General features: G+C 39.8%; 1 protein-coding gene across 1 annotated transcript; it reads right to left on the bottom strand.

Annotated features, from left to right (window-relative positions):
- Positions 1 to 4,117: 4,117 nt before the first annotated feature.
- ST7L (suppression of tumorigenicity 7 like) lies at positions 4,118 to 21,018 on the bottom strand. Its single transcript, XM_088538938.1, has 12 exons — positions 20,948 to 21,018; positions 20,508 to 20,623; positions 18,869 to 18,947; positions 17,883 to 18,037; positions 17,282 to 17,379; positions 16,547 to 16,661; positions 16,065 to 16,137; positions 15,515 to 15,617; positions 12,327 to 12,477; positions 12,078 to 12,170; positions 9,131 to 9,270; positions 4,118 to 4,171 (listed from the first exon to the last, which is right to left on the bottom strand). Exons 2-12 carry the CDS (start codon positions 20,617 to 20,619, stop codon positions 4,118 to 4,120), a joined length of 1,173 nt encoding a protein of 390 aa, XP_088395064.1. The 5' UTR covers positions 20,620 to 20,623; positions 20,948 to 21,018.
- Between the last annotated feature and the right edge of the window lie 400 nt (positions 21,019 to 21,418).

A 21,418-nucleotide genomic window follows, 5' to 3' on the forward strand; every position in this document is an offset into this window, starting at 1 on the left:
GAGCTGGCAACTGAAACTGCCTTTCCTTTGTGTCCATCTTTATTAAATGTGAGCTGAGACAACAGTTGCTATTGCCAAAGTACCTGATGTTTAGGAGTATTTTTGAGCCACGAGTGGGAGATCAGGTTGGTTAGCACCGGACAAGGAGCCTGCTCCTCCTCGACAGCAGAGCCCGGCAGGCTGCGGATCCATCCCGCTCCGACGCGCTGCCGATCCCGTCCTCTGTCACGAATGCAGCATCAATGCACATCTGCTCCTACCTCCACAGCTGCTCCTAGTCTAAAATCTCACTTTCATGTGGCTCCCATCTACACGCCCCATATATTAGTAGTCTGGGAGGTGCGTTTCCCCTCAGCCTGTCATTCTCTGGGCAGGGGGGAATGGGCAAAATTAATTTATGGCTGCAAGAACCCCATATGTGCATCTCCTTTTCTGCAAGGGAATTTACTTTCTTATTTAACCCCTCCTGGCCGCTGGCACCGCAGGCCGATGATGGGGCTTGTAGAGGTGCAGGCTCTCCGCTCTCCCCCTCCCCCTGGAATCCTCCTCTCACTTGTGGTCCTTGGGATTCACCCAATGTTTCTCAGAAAAAAGAGAGGACCTCAAGACAAGTATGCATTTAATAAGCAGTGAGACAAATAAGCTCCAGTTATCCCAGCAGAATTACAACACCAGAGAACAATTTGCTGCATTCCTCTGAAGGCCTGAAGGAACCCAATTGCCTGCTCTCAGCCTAAATAGGTACCAGACACCAAGTGCTCCATAAGCAAACAGAGCCCCCAAAGTTCAAAAATGAAATAAGTAAAAAGCTTCACGTTACATATAAACCAGCCGTTTGCACCTTGTTATTAATGGCCTTGACTATGACCTCTGCCCCCCGCCTTGCTCAGAGCCACGGATCTACAAGCCTTGGCACCCTCACAACAATCCCGGGATGAGGAGGTGGGAAATAAACAGCGTGGCCCATGCCGAGGAGATGCAACGCGGGAAACCGGCGCGCAGGGAAGCGGCTGGAGAGCCGCCCCGCGCCGCGGCGGATCCTCCGGGATGCTCCAGCACAACCTTGGCGGCAGCGGCTCCCCACGGGACGCAGAGCCGTTGCCACACACACAGGAACACATCATCTATCCCTGCTTCCAGAGGCTGAAGAGCGCCCGGCAGGGCAGACACCCGCAGCAGAGCTCATCGCCCCGAGGCCGATTTGCCCAAATGAGCGAGCGCGGCCCCGCGCGGCCCCCGTTCGCCAGGATTAAAGGATTTGTCCATCCACATGACATCAGGCACCCAGCAGCACTGGGAAGCCGCCGAGTCAGCGCTGCAAAGCCGTGCTTCCCCAACAGCCCCGCATGCGCTGCCGGGAGCTCTCCGGACACGCACGCAGCGAAGAACCTGCCCACAACACGTCTAGATACTCAACTGCCTTTCGCTAGAACCTCGGTAAGAGAGGGCAAAGCCACACAACAATTTAGCCACCCAACTGCCTCAGGAACAATAGCTCCAGGGGCTGGGAGAGCATTTCCCTCTTTCCTGCCTTTTTTAAGAGATTGTACTTATGTAACAGCAAGAGATTGGCAAGAAAAAAAGGCAGCACTCCTAGATACTCTGATAGAAGTGGATTTGTCATAAGATGTTATGAGACAGTGCAAGTAACACCAGAAAAAAGAAAAATCTCAACTCCACTCTTGCCAGCATGAATCAAAAAAAAAATATCCTTTTTTACAAATATACTTTAAAAATAATAGTATTGGTTTTCAAGGTCCTCAACTTTTTCTAAGAAAATCAGATACTTTTGATATTACTGTAAATATTGATACTTTCTGTAAAAGTGTTTTTGTCATCCCAATGACTATAGGGTCACTTTGCAGCTTGTTTCCAGGAAATGGCTACAATCAATGCTCATCTGTCCCAAGTCATAATCAACTTGTATATACATAGCTTAATTGAATGTGAATTGAAATGATATTCCTACAGTACGGACGAGTTAGTGAGCTCTTGCTCATAAGTGGCAAAGGAATGTTCCCATAAAGTATGCGCAATCCTGCTAGAAAAGTGATACAGAGCGCTCCTCCTTCCTCAAGAATTATTGGCATTGTGGAAAGGCAAGAAGATTTTCATTACATAGACTGTTGCCAGCTATACTTTCAGCACAAGCCCATCCCCTTTCTGTTACTGTTATGTCAGGGGAGGACAGTGAAAGAAAGCAGCTCTTGGGATGATACATGGAGGCAGCGCTTCATTTATAACCCCACACAAATGCTGGAAAATGTTCAACTTTAAAAAGCATTAGGTTGGTTACCTTATGGGCCCCTGCAGACCAAGAAGAAAAGTAACATGAACACAACATATCTATTAATCACCAGAGTGATTCCACAGTGAGAAATGGCCCCAGTGGCTTACTTTCAACTGGAAACAAAGTTGAGAAAGTTACCTACTAGGTGTTGGGCAGCTCAAAAATGTTGGAAGTATCTTTCCACAGAACTCACCTCTTGGCTCCTCAAAGCATGCAAGTATTTAACTTGGATTAAACATAGTCAACACAAAAACACAGTAGAGAGCAACACTGACATCTCTGCTTCAACACCAGTGTTTCCTTTTGCCAGAGTAATAAATAAGCTATACTTAAGAGATGCATAGGTGACTGTCTGCTTCGTAGTCCTTTGCTTACACATTAAAGAAAGATTAGGCATTATTTTTTCTCTGTCTTGTGCCAAGATAGATTACAAGAAAATGCAAGTAACTGAGATACCACATACTGTATCTTTTCATTTTATATTCTGCCAAACACTGGATGACCACTCCACGGCCTGCACCTGCTAACTGATCCTTTGGTGCAGGTTCAGAAGATGGGAAAAGGAGTACTAGAAACTGCAGCTGTACAGAAAGAAACTTTCAGAGAATCAGAATTAAGGAATATTTTATGAAATACAGTTTCCTTGCGTAAGGTAAACTTACAGGATACAGAAGAAACATCTTTGTTTGCACAGTATCGTTTGTATTAAGCAACTGCTCAAGAAGTCAACATACTTACTGTGTTAAGAAGCAACCTTTTAATAAAGAAAGCGGAACCATACTTTGCTATTAACAAATATTTTGGAAAAGGCTTATGAAATCAAACTGAAGCCAATTAGCTTCTGCATCTGCAGCTGAGAAGGAAGTGTCAATACTCAAAACATCTGCTCAATTTGTGTTCTTTCATTTCTTATAAAGGAAGCATTAGCTTGTAGTGGTACAAGTGATTAAGAGAGCAATAAGACATTGCTCAACAAAAAACATTTCCTTAGATGATTACAGGCTTTAAGGTCAAAGAAATTCATAACATCAAGCACCATTACCAACGTAGAAGCCTGTGAAAGGTACCATTTTGAATAACACAGCTTTCCTTGCTTCCCCGCATCCACCTGACCATGCCCAGTAGATGCTGGAGGTCATGCTCATGAGATCAGTGGAATCAAACTATCCTGAAAACAGGCCCCGCTCAGACTGCAGTTAGCTCTCGACAGGGTGTAGACAGCACGAACACCTCTGTGTTTTCTGCCAGGTCGCTGAAGTGTGAAAGAGTCCCAAAGAACTGTAAAAAACAGAACACAATGATAAAATGAACTCAATTTCTACACATACCTTTACAGACTTCTGGTATGATCAATGAAATCCTGCATCTTTCCTCAATACACAGCTGCACTTCCCTCAGCAGTGATGCTATGAAATAGGCTCATAGAGAATATTAGCACAGACTTTCATACACCAAAAAAAAAAAAAAAAAAAATTATCTGTAGGACAACACAGAACAGTCAACACCTACCACATATGAAACTTTACTACGATTTTGCTATTAAATGGGGATCAATATTTGAGTCTTACTTAAAACTGGTGGGTCAACAAGACTTGGAAACAAAACCGGATCTTAAAACTCTGCTTTAACAGCAGATCTTTTCATCAGAACAGTACTCAAAGCCACAGAATAGCTTTGGTAAGAATGCGATAACACCTTAGTGTGTTACTACAAAGAAGAATCTGATTTCAAGCCCAAGAGGGAGAGAAAAAGGGACAAAAGCGAGGGCAGGTGTGGGCAGGCGAGCCAGAATCCTCAACTCACCGGTGCGCGTGGTGGGGCCGGGGCTCAGCTGGACGCCAGGACGCTGGGCGCGCTCACGGGCCACAGCGCTCGCAGCACCTGCGCACGACAGGACGGGTCAGGACGCGGCCCGCGCTGCGGCTCGGCGCGGCGCGCGGGGAGGGAGGCCGCGCAGCTTCGCCATCAGGCACGGATTATTTACAGGTCATTCATTCAAACGTACAAAAACTGAACAGAGCCCAGGAAGGACGGGCTCTGGACAGGATATGTATTCTAGATGCCATCTAAACCATCCCAGAAATAAAGACGGGATTAAAACAAATGGTGCAAACTCCCCTGCACCCTCCCAACTCATCTCCCCAGTTATTCAGTGGGACTCGCATTATCCTCATACAAACCCTCTTTCCATGAGGCAGCAATGACAGAACTCATTTACTTTGAGGGCTTTACTTTGGCCCTCCTGGCTTATATCATAACCTCAAATATTACATTAAAAAAGCTTTTAAAACATAACATTCACAGCAGCGCAGGAGCTTTTCATTGCAGCTAGCTTCTTCTCTGCCTGTTTGCGTGTGGCACCTTCACATTAAGTGCATGAGTTAAGATGTAGATTAGCAAGGCAAGAAACCTTTGCCCTTGGCATCGACACTCAGCTGTGACAGGAAACTTCAGGCTTTTTTTCTGTGAAGTGTACAACCACTCATTACACATTGGCAGGGAAGTGCACATCTCCAAACTATACACATTTTCTCTTAGATAAGCAAAAGACTCAAGTGTTTATAAATATGAAAAGTTCAGCAGCTGGCTGAAAACTTAATTCTCCAGTCTCACTTAATGAGCTTTGGGGAAAGTGGTAGGGGGATTTGCTCAGAAAGCAAAGCAGAGCGCCCCAGAAAACAGGCCTTGCCAGACTGGGCTCTGTTTAGTCCCATATTCTGCCTCTAGGAATGGCTGCTATCAGTAGAACAGCAAGAAACACTCTAACGTGTAGCTGGGGAACAACTAACAAGAAAAATGTTTTCTCCTAATCTTGTACATTAAAAATTGGCTAATTTTTGTGACCAAGTCCCACGACTTCCTTCTTTGCTGTAAAGATATCAAGCAATCTGTATCAAACACTTTGGAGCATGGGTTGTCTTAGGAACTGGTCCAGTTCCAAACACAAGAAAGTGCTTTCAGTAAGATACTGGAACACTGTTGCAGTTTTTTGCCCCAATAATAATAACAATCTCTTCTAGTAGCATATAATTGGGAAAAAAAAAAAAAAAAAATAGGCCTTATAAAACGGGCTGCATTTCTTCTGAAGTTAAGCATGTTAGCTTTTTTTTTGGCCTTTCTAACAAGGTTGCTGACAGTGCCTGCTGTCACTCTGCAACTGCATTTTCTTTTGGTGTCTTCGTCTGACATTATAGAAGGAACTGTGCAAGATCACTTTTGAAAGTTTATTCATAGCTACCCAGTTTTCCACCTAGGCATTTATTTAAAATTCATGCAAAATAGAAAAAAAAACAGATCCTTTTGTCTGCAGTTTTGACAGAAATTGTTATATCTGACAATATTTTTCAGTTGCTCGGTGACTTGAATATATTAGCATCACCTATGTTTTGTACTTCCTCCCTTCTGTATACTAAGAGGAAAATCCTGATCAGCAACTGCTTAAAAAAAATAAAGCAGCCCCAGGTTATCAGTAACAGAGGGATTCTCCACAAGACCAGAAGTTACCTGGAAAACCTGCAAGATTTTGCTCCTAACACCACAACACACACCTAGGAGGTATGCCCTCTTTTGGCAAATCACACAGCACTCTCTCTGGGGTTACATATTCCATTGCCAGCAGCTGAACTGCCTTGCAGGGTACGTCCTCCTCTAGCTGAAACTCGGTCTGTGTTTCAAGGGAACCAACATGCCACAGTTGCCCCAAATTGCACCAGCAAATGCTCGGCCCTTCTGGAAATACCAGTCCCTGGCATCTGCAAACACTTCCACCTGCCCAAAGCCCTGCCGAGATCCCAAAACACGGATGCCAGGGGCAGGGAGCACAGCGGAAAGGCTCCAGCAGTTCCAAAGGGAGCTGAATCAAGGAGGTGCCAGCGCTAGGGGCTTTGCTCATGGTGAGCAGCAGTGTGGACATTGGAAACAGCAGAGGCTCCGTTGTGATTTTTGGCCACTCGCAATATCTTTAGCAATTTGCCAAGGTTTACCCTGTGATTTATTATGGAGGAAACAAACTCAAGCACTAACTAAAAATATGTAAACTTGGACCTTTCAAGTCAATAGAAAGGTATTCAACTTTTTAAGGCTCCTTAAAGTCAAGCAGCTCAATGAATATTCAGTTGCTGGGATCCACTTGATTAACAAACAAGTCCAACGTAATCCCACTAATTGGAATTAAATCAAAGATTATTGTGGAAAAACCTATACATGATATTTTGCAATTGGCATTCCTACAGCTATGCCCTAGATCTGCTTGAGATTCAGTGATTCAGTAATTCCAACTTTTTCACTGAGACTAAAACATTAAGTATCTTATCTTGAACTTATCTCAATCTACTACAAACATTAAGTTAACATGTAATATAATGAAAAAATGCTTGAAATCATGATTTTTTTTAATTTAGAAAACTTATACCTGCAGGAAATTCCTGTGTTTTAATATTAGATAAAGCAAATAAATAGTTATTGCAAGTGTGTGGTTTTTTTTCTTTCTTCTGGAGGGTGAGCAGGGGAAGAATACACTTTCCTAATAATTTTAAAAAGAATATTAGCCATTAGACCATAAATGAAAGTCAGTAATAATCCTAGCTAAGATAGCAGAATAGCAGAAAATGGTGTCAGTCTCACTAGGATAAAGAATTCACTTGCCCTCTCCACCTCAGGATGTAATTTCCACTTTTACTGGCTCTAAGCTAGCACCCCGCGTGGCAGGACCTCCTTTCTCTGTACCTGCCATTGAGGTCAATTGGTTGGTAAAACTACGCAGTGATATGCATGCTTCTTGATCATCTTTTCAGCTGAACAGACATTATCTGTCCTTTCCTGTAGGAAATAAGTGAAATAAATACATTGCCGAGTGAACAAACCCTTGAGTTTTTACCCATGTTTGCACGACATGTCACTTGACATTCAAAATGCCATTATGCACAGCCAGCTAGCTTCGTACGTACAAAGTCTTCTGTTTTGGTTCAAGAAACCCAGAGAGAACTTCACCAAGCGATTCTTTGTTAGCATAACATTTGACCTTGTATCTCCTTGGAAATCGTACAACTTTGCTAATGCAGCCCTTACAGAATTAATCAAGTAGATAGTCAGACCCTAGTTGCATGAAGCCAGCCAATTATGAGCAGCACTGAAATTTGTCACTGGCATGTCCAGCTACATTTTCCAACATAAAGATCAACAGAACTGTGTGGAAATGGGGCCCTCGCTCTCTGACCTGCCTGACTTGGACATGGTAGACTAGAGTCACTAGCAAAGCCAATGTTTTAGGAAAAATGTATTCTAAAGAAAATAAAAGGACTTGCTTCCCAGGTCTCCATTACCTGGTGCATTAAAATACCCAGAAAGCAGAAGCTCTTTCAGCCTGTCTTTTGACCAGTGAAGCTTGAATAGAGTACTCCTTAGCTGGCACTCCACTCCATGATTACGGAACCATAGTCCAGTAAAGGCCAGCACTATTTCATGCTGCAGTTTGAGAGGAGGGAAGGTGAAGATGCTCGTGATTTTCCATGGTATATTAACTGTTTACCTTTTTGTCAAAATATACTATTCTGTTCACCCAAATTTCAGTTGTCACTGAATACACTGCGACAAGCTGACGTAAGTGACTCGCTGCCCACGCTTCTCAAAGAAATGGTTCCATCGAGACGGGCCCAAACTGCTGCACCTGGTAAGACGGGACCTGCGGGGTGTTGCAGGACGAGCGCGAGGACGCTGCACTGCCGCACTTGCACAGCTCCGGCTACGATACCTGTCCATTCACCCCTGTACTGTAGCACCCAGTTCAAACAGCAACAGAAAGTTCACAGAATACCACACTTAGGCCACAAGCTCACTCCTCTACAGTCACTGTTCTGAAGATACCTCCCTGTCTCTGTCTAAGCCTCTTTGTAGCAGTGCCTTTAAAACACTGCAACTACCCAAGCAGAAGTCTGGAAGAGCAGCACCCCTGTTACAGAACAGTAATAACAGAGCAGAAGGAAAGAAACTAAGAAGGTATTTGATAAATGATTGTGTCTAAATTTCCTACACAGGATTCAACACCTCCTGTGTTAAGCACTGAACAGACATAGCGAGACACTGCAAACATCTGCTGCAAGGATGTTGGCATCTCTGATTTTGAAAAGGCAGAGATGTGACAAACAGTGGTAAAACGGAAATACATTTAAAAGTGCTACAGGGCTTTATTTGATTTCCAGTTTTGATGCCATAACATGTCTTGCAGGAAGATTTTACAATTGCTATCGTAAGTATTGGAGCTGCCATCACGGCTCAGTGCAGAACATTCCTTTCCAAGATAACAAAAAGCAGCAGCAAGTCAAACGGCTTGTAGAGAATGTGCAAAGTTTTATTTGTTTTGCACAGTGTCCTCAGTATACAAGATACAAAATTAAACAGTTTCTTTCTCAGAGTTTACAATCTAAACATTCTCAAGGCTTGGATTTTAACTCCTGTTAGCTCCTGGAAAAGCCTCCTAAATCAGGATGAAAATTTGTTGTTGTTTGGTTGGTTTTGTTTGTTTGGTTTTTTGGGTTTTTTTTTTGTTGTTTTTTGTTTTTTGTTTTTTTTTTGCTTCTAAAGCTGAAAAATCACATCAAGGAGACAGCGGAAGCCAAAGCTACGTTACATTCAATGGACATTCAGGAGTAACCTCATTAAATCAGAAGGAAAAAGAATTAGTCTCTCAGGGGAAGCTATGAATCCAACTCTATCTAGCATCACACACGACTTGGAGGAACACGAGACTGACTACAGCCCCCAGCAGCACCAAACATGGACCTCAGGAATGCTGAAGATCCCACAAATTCCCAAAGCAAGCCCAATAACAGAAACAGTACTTACAGCTTTAGCAAAAACAACCATCAGCTCAGGGAACTGGTGTGTAAGGAGGGCGAGCATTGCTGAGAAGGAGCACAGGCCTGCTGTGAAATGGATGAAAAAGGGAAGCTCCTTCTGCGGATAAACGGAGACTTCATGAAACGCTGAAAGGAAAATATTAATATATTGGTATTTGATAATCAATAATATATAAGAATTAATTTTACACTCAATTCTGTATTACAGAAGGTGCAAGTGTGGACTTAACTATTGTGCAGTTCAAAACAAGTTCCAGGGCTTCATTCAAACTCTTAAGAAGTTTCCCCAACATTACATTACTTTGCTTATTATTAACAGTCTCTACAGCTTTCTCTTCCCAACGTTCTTTCCCACTTGCATGGGATTTATTTTTAAAACATTTCATCAGGCTTAGTTTTTGATACTTACTCTTTTAACAGGACAGAAGGAAGAGCTATAAAATTTACAAGCTGTCAAAATACATGTTCCAGACAAATTACCTAGGCCAATTTAAACAATTCAGGTGTTTTCAACCTTTTGAAGTATTAATTCTATTATTTAAAGAGAACTGCATTTTTCAAAATTATTTCATTTTTCCTGCCTCTCCTATTTTAATGAAATACTCATCCACCTTGAGTTCAGTAAATCCAGATCAACCATCAGATCGTGTATGCACGCTCTGTAAAACTTCCCCAAGACTTCTGCTTTGCAGACTACAGTACATTTTTCAGCAGCTGACAGAGCAGACCTCAAAGAAAACTGCACCAGAACTAGGTTATAAATTCTGTCTATAACAGTTCCTTGCTATTTCAAGTCTATGCTCATGAAACCAAAAGGAGGTGATTAGACAGCCTACAGGGCTGGCATATGGGGCATTCAGCACTAAAGACACTAAAACTGACTACTAGCTGAGGACCTGTTTAGTGAATCTGCAATTATTTTCAGGCTCTGAATATCTGCAGTTGTGAATTTCTATCAATGACTCTGAAAGCTTTTTTTTTTTTTTTTTTAAATGAAGGTTTTTTTATACATAGGTAATTATGGCAGGGTTGCACATATTTCTGCACAAGCTGCTTATAAATCTACAAATGCAAAATTTAGGGAAGTCTTTTTAGAAAACACGAAAATATACTTATTTTCTTATTTGTTTTTACTCTACTAGTTTTTCATTTTGTACCTTTTTTTTTTTCGCTTTTAACACATAGCAGACTGAATTCTGAGGAGAAAAGACAGCTCATCCACCCTGTTATTGTTTCTGAATGTCGGTACATGCAAAAACATAGAAAGTGTCACCCCTGTGAAAGCAACCCCAGCAAAAGTGACTCGTGCCTTTGCCTACAACTCATTAATGATAAAGAGCTTGGTTTGGTTTTGCTTTTTAATCTCATTATGGAACAGCACTCTGCAGAACACACAGGGTTCCGCATCTAATGCCTGCGTTTAGAGATACTGGCGCTCACAGAGATTACACTAGAGATTATCAGTTCCCCTTCCTAATCAGCAACCAGCCCTGCTACTTTAGACAGCAACGCGCCCGGCTTTACCAAGCCTGGAACCACTGCTTAGCACCAGGCCGGGCTCTCATGCAGTGCAGAAGCTCATCTGATTTTATATCAGTTGTTCCTACACTGAGATGTTAGAATCAAATCCAAAATACATAAGGATAACTAAAAACAATTCTATATGCTCACAGGCAGTTACTAATCAGATCAGTTCAGGTCTCTGAATAACTAATTTGGCTGTTATTTCAGAAAGATAAGTTAAAAAAATAAGTGTCAAGATTTCTTGAGGAAGTAGTGCAATAAAAGTGTTAAGATGATTTTATTTATGGTTAGTTTTATATTTAAAACGTAACAGGAATGCGCGAGTGATAGTGTTGAAACATGTGCATGTGTTGGTGTTTAATTATGCTGGGAAGTCTACAATTTAGGGTTAGTCACTAACCAAGGAATTCCTTGTGCAATATCCTGCATAAGTGAGAAATGAGTAATTTAAAGCAGTCTGGGGGCAAATTTAAATTACACATTTTAAATATAACTTCAGGCATTTGAATGGAAATACGTATGTGTAGGTTTGCTTTTCCACAGCTGTGGTCTCAGTGGGTCTGTTGGTACTTTGCAGTAGCCCTTTACAATCCTCTGGGACTTGTGTTTCTTCATGACATAAAAGGTAGCCTTAAAAGAATTCTATTAGCACATGCAATTAACAGTCCAATTCTTATCTAAATTAATGTTACTTTCTCAGACATAAGGAGCAAAGGACCTAATAGTTTACTGTCAGGTTGCTTTACCAAAACAAAAAGCGTCTAGGCACATATTTACATAAAATAATCCGGATATAATAGACAATTGAAGAGCACTTGCTCTTCAGTGTTAAGTGTCAGTATAAATCCATAAGAGAGTCTAAATGGATAAAAAATTCCAGGAAGCACAGCACGCAGCAGATGAACACATACCCGAAAATGAATCACAGAAACCAATAAACATTCTCTTGAGCTAAAGATTAACCAAGGACTTCCTTTAAGATCACAAACAGGTTATGCCAAATACTTACATGTCAGAAATGTAAGAATGCAACCATGCATTTATACCTTGCTAAAAATAAACAGCTCCTCTGCTACAGTAACCAAATCTATGACTTTTAGAAGTGATGTAAGGAACTGGTCTATTTTTTTCTGCTCTCAAAGCTGGGAAAACACAGGGTGAATATGAATACACCACACATGGAAACCTCCTCTCAGGAGGACCTGTTTGGTTATTACAGAATCAAGCCACCACTTATCCCCAAGCACGTGTAAAGTGCTTGGGGAACATTTGGGAAGGACATCAACAAGTAGCTGAATCCCCTTCATGAGAAGCTCAAGCTTGAAACCACAGTAAAGTAAATACAAAACAACACAAACCGAACACTTCCTTAGGTTATGTTTTATTATCAATGCTTGGAAACCACTTACTTGGCAACAGCTCTCTGTCTGCTGTTTCTGTACAACTTGGATAAGGATAGAAAAGATGACCTTTCTCTAACGGGTAGGGGATCATCCTAAACGCTGAAAAAAAGAGCAAGTGGTATTAGATTCATAGCTAAACCAAGCAGACAGATTCCCACAAAGAGAACCAGCTGGGATTGAGGTGAATAAAGCACAGAGATTACTCCACTGTGCAAAAAGGAAAGAAAAACACGCAAACAAAGCAAAGATACTTACTGCCCTCCCATGTGCAATGTAACAGATTTAGAGCCCCTTCTATCCTCTTCCAGTGCTGGAGATGAAAAAAAGCATATGCTACTGCCTCGCTGTCCCCTCGTTTCAGAATATGCTCTGGAGGTAGGACTAGGCTTTTCATTTCTAGCAAATACTGAAAGGAGAGGTGGAAAGCACTTGGTTACATGGAATACTTTTAAATCCTTACTAACTGTGAAACATAAAGGATCATTTGTGGCAAAACAGAGCACAGAGACCAACTTTATCTGTTGAAGAAACAGCATCCATTTGCACAGGAAACGGAAAAAACACAAGCATGAGTATTATAAGGCTTTTAAACTATAACTTTCACACACGGAATACCAGGAAAAATGCATCTTCCATGACACAGAATGTGAACATATTTGTTCAAGATATCTAAAATGTATCGCTGCTGATACAACAGCAAAGAATTGTAAGGTTAAGCTAATAAAAAACCCTTGTACTTTTACTCACAGTTTTATCACAACCTTTCAACACACAAGCTAAATATTTGTTAGTTCTTGAGTATCGGCAGCAAGTCAGAAGTGGGTGGTAAGTGCCAGCATGCTAAAAGGAAGAAGGATCAAGCAGAATTCTGAAAGCCCCGGGTTTAATGTGGTTTTGCTGTGCTACCACAAAGTAGCTGATTTCAGAATTTCTCCGTTTCAGCCTTCTCCCTACATGAGCAGAATACATAATGCACAGAAGAGCCCATGACTACAAGAATAAACATTTTTTCCATTTCCCTTGTAACACAGGATATGCATTTTTTATTGTATATTAAAAAAGAGGTATTTCTTTTGAACTTTGCTTTTAAAACAGGTAAGTAATTTTTAGAAGCATGAAATGATAGTTCCAGCTCTCGTGTTTACTTATGAGTTGTCTTCTCCTAGCATATAATGTCTCATTCAATAAAAGCCAAAGTTAATCCACACCTTTGATCAGTGTGGCTGGCAATTCCTTTGACTGTCTCCCCAGGTGTAAGAATGCAGGCAACTCACCGATTTATTTCAGCAGATGCCACAAACTATGAGATTATTTACTAATCCAGTTTGAGGACTTAACTTTTCCCATTCAGATTCTTGAAGGAATGTGGTAGGGGTTGTGCCCTGGCCAAATAAAGCACATTTACTGCCTGGCTAGGTTCTTCTCTTAGTGCCTTGGGCCTACGCTCTGGAGGGTAATATTCTTGCTAATCCTCTCTAATCCTCTTCATTTTTTTTTTAACGCAGTAAAGGATCACTCACACAGGGCTGCTGTGGGAAAATGGTCTCAAATATCTGACCTTCGACCTGACTCCTCATGCTCTCCGCAGGGCCGCCTTTTCAGCTGAACTAACCGCCTAAAGAGCACGGGACCGCAAAGGCGAGCGGGGATGAAGCTCCACACACTGCTCTTAACTCCAGGCTCGCGCTGCCTCTGCGCCCACATGGTACTATGTGGGCAGGAAAAAAAAGGAACCCAGAAACTGAAAGATTTCAGTATTTTTTTATAACCATAAAATTACAAGGTATTAGTATGTGGGTTTTTTTTTCCAGACTTAAACTCTTTTTGCCCATTTAAAATGTGTACGATACTTAGAAGATGATTGGAAAAGCATGTTTTGCAGATTATCAAGATGTAACTACAGATATTCCATTTGAAATGGCTTAAAAGTATCATTTTGCAGCACCATAAAACGCTTTCCTAACTTTTCAAACAAAAGCCATCCTTGTAAAAGCACGTTATTTTTTTGCTCTTAGCATCATTTTGTATAAGGAAAACAGCTATCTGCAAGGACGATCGCTTTCACTAGACGCAAGAACAGAGAGATTTATACTTTACACTCATTCATTTTTAGTCCAGAGGAAAGGACAGACTGCAAATTTGGAAACTAGATTTCCTAGTCCACCATAACGTATTGGGCAAGTTACTTCACTTGTTTGTGTCCCTCCTCTCTTCTTTTTTCTTGTGTTTTGACTATGGATATTTTATAGCTCATACTCTAAATAGCCAGCAACCATAAAATTCTGCCTGGAAGTTTTATCAACTGGTGTTGCAAGGAGCTATCATAATAAAAAACTACAAAGAAATCTGGACAATGTATAAAATCAGGGACAAGATCACAGGATGGAAACTTAACATCACTTTCCTGATTGTCTGTTAAACCACCAAACATATTTTGCAAGCAGACTGCTTGATATGGTATCCAACTTCTTAAAAAAGGGTGCACGACACTCCTAAAACAACTGAAGAATATACAAAATAAAAGAACTTTTAGATAATGATAATGCGTTATAATCTTCTTCCCCTAAAGGCAGAGGGTAAAGAAAAATCTGTCTGAGACTGTCTGAAATGAACTTGCTGTGCTCTTGATCAGTCATGCAAACAAGCAGCAATTTCTCCCAGCAATTAGCTTTCTCGGTGCACATTCTATTAGATTGGACAGGCAGACAGAATAGAGTGGTTGGATAATTCAAGCCTTCACAGCGATAGTCATTCGGACTCCATGATTATCTGCAGAGGATTATGTCCAGAACTAAGCCATCTTTCTACATTCAGGACTTCAAACTGAATGCATCCCCAATGCCAGCACAGTAAAAAGCAAGAAAAGATATTATTTGCACACAATGTGTAGTGGAATCTATTACCTAGGCTACTTAAGGTAATGGCAGACACTAAATTACAGCATGTTACAGTACAGATTCTTAGTCTTGTTTACATAAGGATGAAGAAAATAAGTGACTGCAGATCTTTCAATAACCAGAGTTCTGCAGGCATGCTTTAAATACAACAGAAAGAAATATTTTGAAGTATTTCGCATACTTTCTGTCTGGATAATTTAAATTGGCTTCAGGGATTTGAAAGATTTAATTTTACATTTATGAACATTTAGCTTACTCAACAAAAGGCCTTCAGCAATACATGACTGGTTTTTCCAGCAAGTTCGAAAGCTTTAGCTTGCATTTAAATATTAAGAAAAACACCAATCATGAGGCAGTTTTCTTACCTACCAACCAAACTACCAACTAATTCTTGCCAAACACTTATGATATAAACAGCTAAAGGGCTGAAGTCAACCAACTTCAAATAAAAGAAAGCTAGAAAGGCTCACACCACAGGGCAACATAGTAAGATGACTTCTTTCAGAAGATGATAAAGTAGCCCAATAACAGATCAAATATTCTTACCTTCGGAACATGAGGGTTAAATTCCACAGCTCTATGAATTGCTTCCACAGCATTTATTTCTGCTGTACTAAGCCCTCTTTTGGAGGCAGTTTCAGGGGAGAATCTGAAGGGAAAACCCATGCAGAATAAAGTTGATAAAGGCTAACCAGTTGCTTGTTTGTTAGAGGTTGTAACTAATTAAGAATTGACTGATGTATCAAAAATGAGAAATAAACCCTTCTATCAAACAAATGCAAAGGTTAATTTAGTCAATTTTGACTGCCATCCAAGCCACTGTAACAAAGACCCGTTAAACTTTTAGAAACTTGCGTTTTTAGAAACTTGTGTTTCCTGATCGAGAAAATCGATCAGGAAAGAGAAATGTGAGCATGAGCTTCCACAAATATCCAGCACCTAATCCACACACAGGAAAAAAGCCCCAAATCTGCTGAACATCACAAGCTAAATACTCAAAATACTAAATATTGGATTAAGATCTTTTTAATTCTTACTTTACAGCACAATCCAAAATTAGCAATAAATCAGTGTTTTCACAAGTGGGCTTGCTTACCTTTCTGAAACAGCTCTGGCTTTTAAAAGGGCTGCTGTGTAACATATTGCTGCTGATTTTGGAAGACTAATATCTATGATAAAATAAAACAATTAAACTGTAACATTTGAAGACAAACACTTTAAACCCACTTCCTTTGAACTTAAAGATTTTTATTTAGGTATACCATACAATAAACGTCATATCTGGAAAATTTCAGCTATGATTAGAAACCCTGAACTTCTTAACAATGAAGCAAAATCTTATGGTGACCATTCAGTCTCAGATCAAAAACCTCAAGAGTTAGGCTGGAAAGAGTAATTCTTTCTTCTAAATATACCCAGACACCGAAGCTGGATTTAAGGAGAAATGCATGCATAAATAGACACTTAAGAACGAGGTCTTTCTCTTTCAGATATTGATAGACACCTGGTTATTGGACAGGCAGTTTGCCCCTTCACCTACACAGTTATACACAAATGTCAGCAAGTGACATCACTTACCATCATACTTAGCTAAAACTGCCTGGACATCTGCATAGGCCTGTAATTCCAGCAGTGCCTCCAGGAGGTTTTCATGAATATTCAGCATGCTGAGAAGTGGAAATTCTTTCATTAACTGCAAAACAATACAGAGAAATAAAGCAGGTACGATGACATATTATTTTACTTGAACTCTTCAAATAGCTAAAAAAAACTAATAATATAAGCATTTTCAATGCTCTGTTGTTTGCCTTGTAAAGGTCACCTTTTTTCTTTGTTGTTACCTGCATTCATCTACTGGAAAATGACCATACTTAAGTGTTGATACATCATACTACCAGCCCAGACTGGCATGTCTTCCCCAGTGGGCCAGTTTGCTGAGAACTTTTTTTTGTGTAGTAATAAGTTACAACACACCTTGGGCAAGCAAAAGACAAAAGTGCAATAAAGTGAACCACAAAGTTCAGCTCTTTTGATGAGTTAGCTATTGACTCAAGCATTAATTATGCTGGACAACAAAACTAGGAACGTATGTCATCATACAATATGAAAAATTAATTTCTAGATATAGGAATCAAAGAGTTCTCATTGGCAATCCCGCAGCAAATAAATCCAAAATGATGTGCAAATCTCACTTCACTGGGAAATAATTAAATTAGATTCACTATGATATCTAGTAAGGGAATTTTCTGTGACACGTTTGGACAATGTGACAGAAAAACATCAGGAATTGTTCACACTTCTCAAATTACTTACATCTCTCATCATTTTTACAGCTTCTCTTATTCTTCCAAGTTTTCTTGCACACATAGCTAGCCTCCTTTTCACATATACCAGTACATTGGTATCTCTTCCTGATTAATAAAATAAAGAATATTAGTCCATCAGTTGGGGTCTTTTTGAAAAATAAGGAGGTATGAATATACATTCTAACAGGGATATTTTGAAGTAGCTAATCAAGGTGAAACTGTCTGTAGAACAAAAACAGTAAAGATAAAGGACTTTGACTGGAATCCTGAATGTATACCTCTAAAACGAATAGATACCAAATACCAAACAAAAAAGTCAATTCAACAAGGTTAAATGGCAAAAAAAATAGACTAGAAATGACTTAATAATGGTTGGCTGGAATAAAAGGAACCTCAACAAGACAACCTATGATAAAAGCACAGCATAGCTTCCACTTTCTAGATTTACTCTGGTACAACAAAAGATCATATAGCATGTCATACTAAACATAAGTAAAATAATAAGAACTGCTTCACTGATTTGGGGATCAAACTCAAATCACTAATCAAAACTTTTGTTTTATTTTGCTGCTTGAAAGCAGATGTTTATCTGCTTCAAAAGTACTTACTCAGCTGTGCTTCATGCTGGGGACTTTGGGAATGGCAGTTCTGAGACTTTCTGTAAACTGTTTCTCCTGCTTTCAGAGCCTGTTTAAAATACTTCTCAGCATCTACAATAGTTGTTGCTTCTTCCTCAGCCAGGAGGACATAGGCAGTTGCACAGCTGTAACAGGGGAAAAGACGCAAATTATTCTGAGGTACATAAAGCTTAATGTTTGTGAATAAGTGTAAAACACTTCAGAAAAAATGAGTTTTTCCTTGTGTTTAGTATCCATGTAAGCACTGACAATAGTAAACTGCTGTACCATAATATTCACTGGTTATGTTCCAAGCGACAAGTGCCAGGAAAACAGAAACTTATCCAGGTTTAGAGCAAAATAAACATTCCAAAACAAAGAAGTTAATTTCTACTAAAATTATTTTTCATTAAATATTTAAAACAATGTGATAATTGCATGAAACCCCTTTTTGTTCAGTTTGTTTGTCTCCTAAAACAAAAAAGGCAAAACTTGTTGTACAAAAAGGACCAGATTACAAAATAAAATTGACTGCAAAAGTGAGTGAAGTTTTTTGGTTTGTGTGGTACAAGTATATTCAAACCCTTTAGAACACCATCACGTACGGACAGCAAATGCAGTACTACCATAATGCCACCCTGGATGCACCCAGGGTGGCATATTCAGTTAAGCCCTGTTCCACCTCCGAATGACTTCTCCTATGTGTTATTGCTACTGATGCAAAGAGTAACAAAAAACTACATTTAAAAATACAGAGAACAAAAGCTACTTTTTCTAAAACACACAGATCAATATTTCATGACAACCGACAGCTGCATTTGTAATTCTCATACTCATAAAATCCCCCTTAAAGTATGTGTAAACTTCTCTTGCTAATTCTAAATAATTAGAACAAGAAACTGATACTGTGGTCAATATCGTGCCGGTTAATCTTTCAAATCATAAATAAGGAAAACAAACTTATATTCTAAACTTACTCATTGTTCAGTTCTAAAGCTTGGTAAGCTGCTTTAATCCGGGCTTGGGGGTTTCTCTCTCTCCAGGCTTTCTGCATAACTGTTGCAAAAACACGTAAAGGCTGATGAGGAACAGAAACGCAGGCGAACGCCTCGTCTGCCAGTCAGAAAAACTGAGCCAATATTGGCTGTTTATGCATCAGTTCTAACAGACTAACATTCACTTTCGTTTTGCAAATTCACCTTTGCCAAACAACTGCTCTAGGGAAGAGTAAAGAAGCGTTTTAATTCCAGCAGCAGCTTCTACCACAAAAAGCAGAATCTTGCAGCATCTGATTATGCCACAAATTTAATGCAAGACATCAATACCAATAGGAAGAACATTCACTAATCATTTAAGAACTCCTAAACTGAACCGAAAGGCAGCTTACACAACCAGGCACATGTACAGTTTCTAGGTTGCTACAGATTTCTGGAAATATTTCACAAGGTTTGTTGAAAGCTTGGCAGGAACAATTGTTAAAACACAGATTCTTGCACAGACCTGCACAGAATTTTAATTTAAGCTTTCAAACAGAACTTCAAAGAAAGGTGATACAGTAAGATGTGTGTTACGCAGTTGTTTCATACTTCAGTGTTTAGAAAATCACCAGATCACAAAGGGTTAATGCATATTTGAGTGGCATAACGTGGCAAAGGCAGTTTAAGGTATAAGATGAAAATTTACCTTACTAAAAGAAGCTCTAGGAAGTAATTAAAAACAAAAGATGAAATCTACCTATTCAAAAGGCTTGTGTGGCCTACAACTCAAAAAAATCAATCGGATGAAAAGCAAAGTTCAGTGAAGCATCTCTGCACCCTTCCGCATGTTCCTACTAGAGAAAAGTGGAATCCTAAACTGGGGATCAGCTTCACTCAAAATACAGCTTACTCGCAGCTACCATCTGCTAGGCAGGTTCAAAATCTTTCACAAAATAACACTTCTGAAAGAACTCCGGAACATTACATTCATGGAATTAAATATCTGGCCAATCTCAAGTATGATAAGAAAACTGAAGAACCTATGCATGTTTCTTTTGGAACAAAACTTTCTGCTGTCCAGCAAGAATAACGGGGAAAAATGTTCAAGTTTTCGTTTGGAAACAAAATATTCGTCTTGGCTTAGTAAGCGAGACAATACACTCCATTTGTGAAGCAAAAACACATCCAGCCTGTCACAGCCAGCTGACAAGCAACGCTTCCGGAACTTGATAAATTGCTATTAGTGAGCACCTAGTCTGACAATAACCAGGTTGAGCAAATTTTCTGCACTAAACATTTGGAATACTATGGAAAAAATCATGGAGACAGCACAGTTCATCAACGGTATGTTTAAATGAGACCACTGTACTGCTTTGAAGAATAACTCAAGTTTTCAGTATCCTATTGTTAATTAGTAAGTGTGAGATCTTAAAATATTCCACAAACCTGAGGCACAAGCACCCTTAAAGCTGCCCGACACAGCACAATGTAAAATAACATCTATTCAAACAGCAAAGTAGTAGAAAAAAGCTATTACTTCACAAAACTTTTTCTATGATAGCTTACACTATGCTGACATCCATTAAAATATTCAATTTATACACCCCCTATACGTATCTTATACACATGTGTGTGGTACCTGTATCTGAAGGGCGAAGGGCATCTGTATCGCACGTGAAAAAGTTTTGATGATCTTGGGCAGACAAATTCATATCATAATACGTAAGAGGCTCCTTCCCAGTGACCCACATGTATCTTTAACAAGAGAAATTCCAGTAAGGTGCAAAGCCAAGGAGGACATCAGATGTGCTAACACTGCAGCTAGTGCAGAAACCTTCTTAGGAAGAGCAGACTACCAACATCACCCTGCTGTTTACAGAAATACCTGCCTTCTCAACGTGAAACTGCCAAAATCTGGCTACGTGCTTTTTAAACACAGACTAGCACGAATCAAAACACCACCCCTATCATCTTGTAGGACTTGTCTCCCAGCAGGATTATTGGGACTCTTGGAACACAACATAAATACGCTCCAGGTTAATTTTAAAAGCATGCAATGAAAAATAAGATTATTAATACCTGCTATATTCTGCCCCTCTGAAAAGATTGAGAGGATTTCGCCATACTTTACACTCTGAAAACGATAAAAAAAATAAGTACTTTCTGAATTAAGAGCACAAGAAATACTATCACGACTTTCTGAAAGAGAAGCTACACAGTTTTACTTCAATAACAAACCCCCAAGCTGCCTTTATTCTGAGATTTATACAGTTTAATTGCAATTATGACATTTTTTAATATATATACGATCATCTTCTGCTCTCTAAATGTCTGCTGCCCCATGGATTTTTTCCTCCTCCATCATTTCCATCATACAAAAGCACATGACAAAAATTAAACACTGCCATTCACATTCGTGCAATGTTTATCTTGTACGTATGCAGAACAGTAAAAATCTATTCTTACTGAAACACTTCTAACTAAACATATTTTCAAGATGATGTGATGCTTTTAATAATGAATGCTTTAGATGAACGACACTATGCAATA

This window comes from Tinamus guttatus, unplaced genomic scaffold (assembly GCF_059628265.1).
Source record: "Tinamus guttatus ecotype Peru unplaced genomic scaffold, ASM5962826v1 Tinamus_guttatus_pri_ptg001272l, whole genome shotgun sequence".
NCBI classification, from domain to species: Eukaryota; Metazoa; Chordata; class Aves; order Tinamiformes; family Tinamidae; genus Tinamus; species Tinamus guttatus.